Source organism: Salvelinus namaycush, chromosome 34 (genome assembly GCF_016432855.1).
Source record: "Salvelinus namaycush isolate Seneca chromosome 34, SaNama_1.0, whole genome shotgun sequence".
Taxonomy (NCBI): domain Eukaryota; kingdom Metazoa; phylum Chordata; class Actinopteri; order Salmoniformes; family Salmonidae; genus Salvelinus; species Salvelinus namaycush.
The window spans coordinates 17,459,642-17,467,276 of NC_052340.1; the positions used below are offsets into that span (position 1 = coordinate 17,459,642).

Below are 7,635 nucleotides of genomic sequence, written 5' to 3' on the forward strand. Positions count from 1 at the left end.
AGAGGGGAGGGGGAAGACAGAGGAGATATGGGGAGGGAGGGGGATCTTTCCATATAAAACTTGATTAGCATCTGGACCCGATTCAAATTCTTTCTGTCTAAGTAGGATCTACGCCTCTCCCTCCCCCCCTCTCGCTTTATCTCACTCTCATCATTTTCCAGTGTCATGGTTGATACCAAGTTCTATTAAAGACATGCACAAAGCAAAATGTAAATAAAGAAAAGCAAGGCACGGAAAAGTTGAATCACAGGCCTTAGTGTGACGGCAGCTCTGAGAGGTGAAAGGAAGAGGTACTGGAGGGATAATGGGACAGATAAGGAAACCATCTACCTGGGCCATTCAATGATTCATAGCTTGAACATAGTTTCTCTTAAGTAAATAGCATTCAAAAGCAGTGTAGTACACAAAGTGGAGTAGGGTGAAACTGTAGTATGACATCAACAGTGCTGTTTGTGTTAGGAGATAAATGCCAATACCATGTGTATGAAGTACAGTATACATTATAATGGGAAAAGGCGAGCGAAAGTACAGTTGGTAAATAGGAAAGATGTCAATATTATGAATATAAAGCTGTTTTTCAAACAGGCTGCAATGTGATACATTGAAATATTCCTTAAACAGGGTGATCCATTGACTGTGTCTGAGTCTGTGTTTGATACATCCTCCCAGCCTTTATTTCCCGGTGGCGTCCAGCAGCTTTCCACTCATTTAGTCAAGTGCCATGTTCAATACATCTCCATGTAAATAGAATAGTGAAAGAGAAAATAGGGAGAGAGAAATAAACAAACAGAAAAAGAGTGGAATGTAAAGTGGAAGTAAAGTGACCACTATTTGATTGGGAAGTGTCCTATCACAACAATTTAATACATTTTAGAGAAAGGATTAAGAATAACCCTTTCTAGTTGTCTGGAAGTGTTTTGTCCTTTTTGTAATCCTCTTGTTTTCCTCTAAGACATTCCTCTCGGCTTTGTGAAAGGTTCCTGTATAGTGCTTTACTGGCAGGCCTACAGTAGTGAGATGTGTGCCCCAATGCAGTGAACCATCTAATGTGTCCCGACACTGATTCCACTCTCGTGTAAGGGCAGAGATGGCGGTGGCTGTGCCGTGTCCCTCGACCAAAGTGCATAGTCCTTTCCCCTCCGGCACTATGGCACCAAATGCACTTGTGTACGACACATGACTATCAAGGACTCTTCCAAATCTTGTAATCAGTGTACTCTGTGATACTGTTCAACGGTTTTACACACAGTTCAACCTTGAGAGGACCTGTATTCGGGAGTATGTTTACATGGTGGATTGGGAGGATGCATGGTTAGTTGGTTGTCACCCAGCTGCAGAGTTGACAAACAGGATTACAGGGCCTGCTCTGGGGAGCGGAGAGGCTTCTGCCCCTGTTAACGTAACATGATGCACGGCACACAACTCCTTTCCTCTTCTCCGCTACGGCCACCAGACCTGACACACTGAGAAGGTCTGTGAAGTCAGACGCTGAATGTCACAGCTTAAACACAGTTTGGGGAGGAGGAGGAATATTCAGATAAATACATCTGTCTATGCCGTCTCCTGTCCTTAAAGAGACTTTCCCTGCTCCTGAATTCCAGTGTAGCAGCCCTGGGATTAGGTAGCAGCGAGTTAAAAGGCAACAGAAACGTATCGATTAGAGGGAGTGAATGAGTGCCATGATGCCTTGAATAATAAATTGAAGGGAACACAGCCACCGCTTGTCAAATGTCATTACGAGGGGATAGACTCCTGCTTTTCTCCCGTTGGTTGATTCCCCCTGTAGATCAGCAGATGGATAAGTCACACTACGGGGCCATGGAAGCGTGTCACCAAACAGCAGGAAGTCTGACTGTCTCTGAGAAACTTAACATACGTTTAAGTGAGCATTCCACACACCATTTATCCCCCCTGCTTTCACAGGTGTGCTTTGACAAGTATTTTCTAATCCTTGCAGTAAAGGCCTGGTTAATGAGAGGGGATTTACAACACACACACACGTCTCTCTCTCTCTCTGACTATGGTTCTGAGTAGAGTTGTAGTGAGCTGACGGACACAGATTAACTTCCTCTTATGACTACTATCTCCCAGAGGTGAGGAAATATTGGAAAACTGAGAAAACAAATGTTGTGTGTGCAGGAGGCGTACCTGTAATATAGATCCAATCAGACTTCCTGAGATACTAGATACAGCGTACAACTGAAGCTCATGTTATTGTTTGGACTCATCTTGAACAGACTCTAAGAGCAACACAGGCCTCATTCTGGAACCGACTTAGACACCAGAGGATTTGGAGTTGTGGATACTGAGCCAAGAGCGTAATGCAATGTCCACATTTGTATTGAGTGGCTCAATAGCAGCAGAATTCCTCAAAGGCCCAATGCCACTCCGTGAAGCCAGAAAATCTATGATAGCAACAGGTCACTTGGCATGAGTCATCTATCAGGACAGAATACGTTTTTCTCTGTAATATAAATATATCTGACAGTCTCTCTCTGGTCTGGCCTCCCTACATCATCTCTCATACTGTTTACTCCTGACCTGGCTGTCTCCATATCTCCCATCTCCTTTATCATCCTACCCCCTTGCCCTTCGTTCTTCCTCGTCAATATCTCACTCTTTTATCACTTTGATTCCACTTACAGTATTTCTCCTCTCCCCCAATTTATCTTTCGCGACTTCATTGAAAATAATATTCCAAAAACCATTCTTCTTTCCTTTCAAGTCCCGAAGTAGACATCAAAGTCAGACGGCAGAACTTAAATTCAGAATCAAATCCCCAGACTAAATGTAGCTATGTCCTCTCATACATGTTCCTCTCTCTGTCCTCTCTCCAGGCTGCGGGCTAGAGTTCCTGCTGGTTCTCTGTGGTCTGGAGCTTTCCTGGTCCTGCCCACACCACTGTATCTGCTACACCGCGCCCAGTACCGTCAGCTGCCAGGCACACAACTTTCTGTCCATCCCCGAAGGCATTCCCCCACACAGCGAGCGTATCTTCCTACAGAACAACAAGATCCACCGGCTGCTGCAGGGCCACTTCAGCCCCACCACGGTCACACTGTGGATCTACTCCAACAACATCACCTACATCGAGCCCTCCACCTTCCACGGCTTTGCCCAGCTGGAGGAGCTGGACCTGGGGGACAACCGTCACCTGCGTTCCCTGGCTGCAGACACCTTCCATGGGCTGAGCCGGCTCCATGCTCTGCACCTGTACCGCTGTGGGCTCAGTGCGCTGCCCAGTAACATCTTCCAGGGGCTACGCAACCTGCAGTATCTGTACCTACAGGTACACTGGGGCTCTATGGCACTCTGAGTCAAACGAAACAATTCTGCATTTTACATGAGAATAAAAAAATGTATATACATATATACACTACCGTTCAAAAGTTTGAGATCACTTAGAAATGTCCTTGTTTTTCAAAGAAAATGACATTTGTTGACCATTAAAATAACATCAAATTGATCAGAAATACAGTGTAGACATTGTTCATGTCGTAAATTACTATTGTAGCTGGAAATGGCTGATTTTTAATGGATATCTACATAGGCCCATTATCAGCAACCATCACTCCTGTGTTCCAACGGCACGTTGTGTTATCTAATCCAAGTTTATCATTTTAAAAGGCTAATTGAGCATTAGAAAACCCTTTTGCAATTAACAGTGAAGAGGCGACTCCGGGATGCTGGCCTTCTAGGTAGAGTTGCAAAGAAAAAGCCAGATCTTAGCCTGGCCAATAAAACTAAAAGATTAAGATGTGCAAAAGAACACAGACACTGGACAGAGGAACTCTGCCTAGAAGGCCAGCATCCCGGGGTCACCTCTTCACTGTTGACGTTGAGACTGGTGTTTTGCGGTACTATTGAGGACTTGTGAGGTGTCTGTTTCTCAAACTAGACACTCTAATATACTTGTCCTTTTGCTCAGTTGTGCACCGTGGCCTCCCACTCCTCTTTCTATTCTGGTTAGAGACAGTTTGCTCTGTTCTGTGAAGGGAGTAGTACACAGTGTTGTACGAGATCTTCCGTTTCTTGGCAATTTCTCGCATGGAATAGCCTTAATTTCTCAGAACAAGAATAGACTGACGAGTTTCAGAAGAAAGTCTTTGTTTCTAGCCATTTTGAGCCTGTAATCGAACCCACAAATGCTGATGCTCCTGATACTCAACTAGTCTAAAGAAGGCCAGTTTTATTGCTAACATAATTGCAAAAGGGTTTTCTAATGATCAATTAGCCTTTTAAAATGATAAACTTGGATTAGCTAACACAACGTGCCATTGGAACAAAGGAGTGATGGTTGCTGATTATGGGCCTCTGTACGCCTATGTAGATATTCCATAAAAAAATCTGCCGTTTCCAGCTACAATAGTCATTTACAACATTAACAATGTCTACACTGTATTTCTGATCAATTTTATGTTATTTTAATGGACAAAAAACTTGCTTTTCTTTAAAAAACAAAGATATTTCTAAGTGAGCCAAACTTTTGAACGGTAGTGTATACCCAGGGCTGTTAAGCTGTGGTTTCTCTGTCCTACTTTATAGTAGCCACATACCTTATAACCAAACAACATGTTGATAGGTACAGTGTTACAGAGTACTGAAGGTGTATAACCTCTCCATTTTGCTGTGTTTGGCTGTTCCCAGGATAATCACCTGGAGTTCCTGCAGCATGACATATTTGTGGACCTCCACAACCTGAGCCACCTGTTCCTGCATGGGAACCGTCTGTGGTCGCTGCACCAGAACACCTTCCGGGGGCTGGGGGCCCTGGACCGCCTGCTGCTGCACCACAACCAGCTGCAGTGGGTGGACCGCCTGGCCTTCCACGACCTGCGTCGCCTCACCACCCTCTACCTGTTTAACAACTCACTGACCGAGCTGTCTGGAGACTGCCTGGCACTACTGCCTGCCCTGGAGTACCTGCGCCTCAACGACAACCCCTGGGAGTGTGACTGCAAGGCCCTGTCGCTGTGGGACTGGCTCAAACGCTTCAGAGGTTCTACTTCGTCTGTAGGCTGTCAGGCCCCGGCCGAGCTGGCTGGGAAAGACCTCAAGCAGCTCCGCAAGGAGGACTTCCCCAACTGCTCTGGCTCTGAGTCCCTGCACCAGAGCAAGACCTGGGCCGGGACTGATAAGGTGTCTCTGAAGAAGGAGCCGGACCCGGTGCCACCGCCTCACTCCCACCCCCACCGTCCTCACCACAATGAGGCGCCACACTACCCCTCGCCGCCTTCGCCTCTGCCCCATCCGCCCCCATCCATAAGCGGGGAGGCCCCGGGATCAGAGGGACAGCCTGGGGTTGCGCCCCCTCAGAAGCCAGGCCGTGCTCGGAACTGCACCCGCCAGCGTGTCAGGGGAGGCAAGGGGAAGGGGCAGAACGAGGTGCATACCTTAAAGGAGATGGCCGATAAAGAATATTCCTTGCCTGATTTTGAAGGGGGAAAATATGACCACACGTCCCCGGATGGCACCATCACGCGGAGGAAGCATAAGTGCCCTCCCCGGACCACTGTTCGCCCCCCTAGTGGGGTGCAACAAGCCACCAATAGGGCCATGTTCTCCCAGCCCTTAGTGCATCTCAGTACCATACTGGGAGCTTTGTTGCCCGTGACCATTGTCCATATTCTCCGCTGACCTAGAGGGGGGGAATAGATACTGGCTAAACAACAACAGTGCAGTCCTCAGACCTGCTCTAGCTCCTGCACAACAAGGCCTGTGTGTGTGTGTGTACTTTGTGTGTGTGTGTGTGTGTGTGTGTGTGTGTGTGTGTGTGTGTGTGTGTGTGTGTGTGTGTGTGTGTGTGTGTGTGTGTGTGTGTGTGTGTGTGTGTGTGTGTGTGTGTGTGTGTGTAAAACATTGTGTAGGGAGCTTCGCTGTTTAGACTCTGAAATAGACTTTCAATCATCAACATAAAATGTGAAAAGACTCACGATGCTGTGTGAGGGACAGGGATGTGTGAGGGACGGGGATGTGTGAGGGACAGGGATGTGTGAGGGACGGGGAGTGAGGAAAGACAAAAGGAAAACACAGAACACGCTTGCACTGCCACTGTTGCCATTATGTTGTCATTTCCTGTTGTCTTGGTCTCTTTCTGTCTGAGTTCTGTCTTGGACTACTGGAGCAGAAAACCAAACTTTTCTGGAAAAGAAAGAGACGTTGCAAATGCAGCAATTTAGCTATGAGACAGATAGACTCTAAGGAAAAAGTGTTGGAGCCAGCTTTAATTATCAGTTCACAGTTTATAAATCCTTATTGAGGGGCGAAATAGAAAACAGATGACATGGTGAAAGAAACCATCACACAGAGAAGTCTAGCCCAATCTTGTGTTTCATATTATTTGCCAAATGTTCTTTTATTACATTCATTGCCAATAGCTGCTCCATAGAATTGGGCCGCCGAGGTATTCGAGGGTATTGCTCATCAACAGGGAGATAAGCAGGAAGCTGCCCGGTCATAAATCCTAATTCCATATCAGAACAGGAATGTGCAACGCTCACTTCTTAGCAGAAGTCATGGAAAACTATAGAAACAGCAATTCAACGAGCAGCACACACACAGACCAGTCAGCTCCAGGTACAGTATGATAACTAGGTAACTTCTGCTCCATGTCCAGGTAACATTGACCCCGAGCTAGGTATACATCTTCTACCTACTTTACAGTAGTTCTACAATATTTACATCCTGCTTTATTAATTCTGAATGTCCTGTCTTTCTACCTGCTCCATTTCATTTTCTACATGTGCTACTACATATTAAGCTAATGTACCCAAGCTGCTAATGATCTGTATGGAGGTGAGTGGGACTGTGGAACACTCCCATCTCCTTCAAAAACCAGTGTGTCCCCCCAGGAGAAGGAAGCTGTGAATATTGATGGATCTGTCTATTTCTTGTCTCAAATGTTGTTTGTTTGATTTTGCCAAGACGTAAAGAGGACCTAGAGATGGAGCCCTATACAGGGCACAGAGCCTTAGGGGTTAAGGGTCAGATTGGCTATTCTCAGTTTCCCAGGGAGGCTTTGGGCTTTGCTGAACAGAATGCTCTTTAGTGTGAGCATCCCCTCCTCATTGGAATGTGAGGAACATTTATATTGTCCTAATCAATGGACATCAGAGGAAAACAACTGCCCAACAAGACTAGAGAAGAAAACAATATGTGTACCTTAAATGACTTCTGTAACAAATAAAAGATTATAAGAATAAAAACATTTTGAATCGAGCATGGCAAAACTTGGACCTCTCTTGGAAATAATAGAACTGCTAAAATGTCTCTCTCTACATTGACTGCTGTTCTTGTCAATGGATGTGGGGAACCAAGAGAAAGACAATCACTTCTAAAGTAGCAGGGGATTAACAGGACCATGGACAGACAGCCAGACTACTGCTGGACTACTATCCCTCTGGACTACAGGAGCTTCTGTGCCTCGGGAAAATACAACGCTAAGTTGACGATGTTTGTAATAACAATGATGTGAACTGTACCCATTAACAATGACAACAAGAGGACTAACTAACTGCAGTTCTAATATTAATCATTTATTATGAGAATAACAATATTAATGACATCATCAAAAATGAAAACAGGGTTTCTGCTCCCCTGATGAGGGGACAATCTTTCTTTAAATTAATTTACCAT

The 7,635-nt window shown here is 45.6% G+C and overlaps 1 protein-coding gene across 1 annotated transcript in view; it reads left to right on the plus strand.

The window, feature by feature from the left end:
* The window catches only part of LOC120028393 (reticulon-4 receptor-like 1), a 29,914-nt gene extending 24,277 nt beyond the window's left edge, over positions 1-5,637 (plus strand). Inside the window, exons 4-5 of the mRNA XM_038973627.1 lie at positions 2,795-3,289; positions 4,648-5,637. Coding sequence (XP_038829555.1) covers positions 2,795-3,289; positions 4,648-5,637 — 1,485 coding nt within the window. The remainder of the gene's footprint in view (positions 1-2,794; positions 3,290-4,647) is intronic.
* The last annotated feature ends 1,998 nt before the right edge of the window (positions 5,638-7,635 follow it).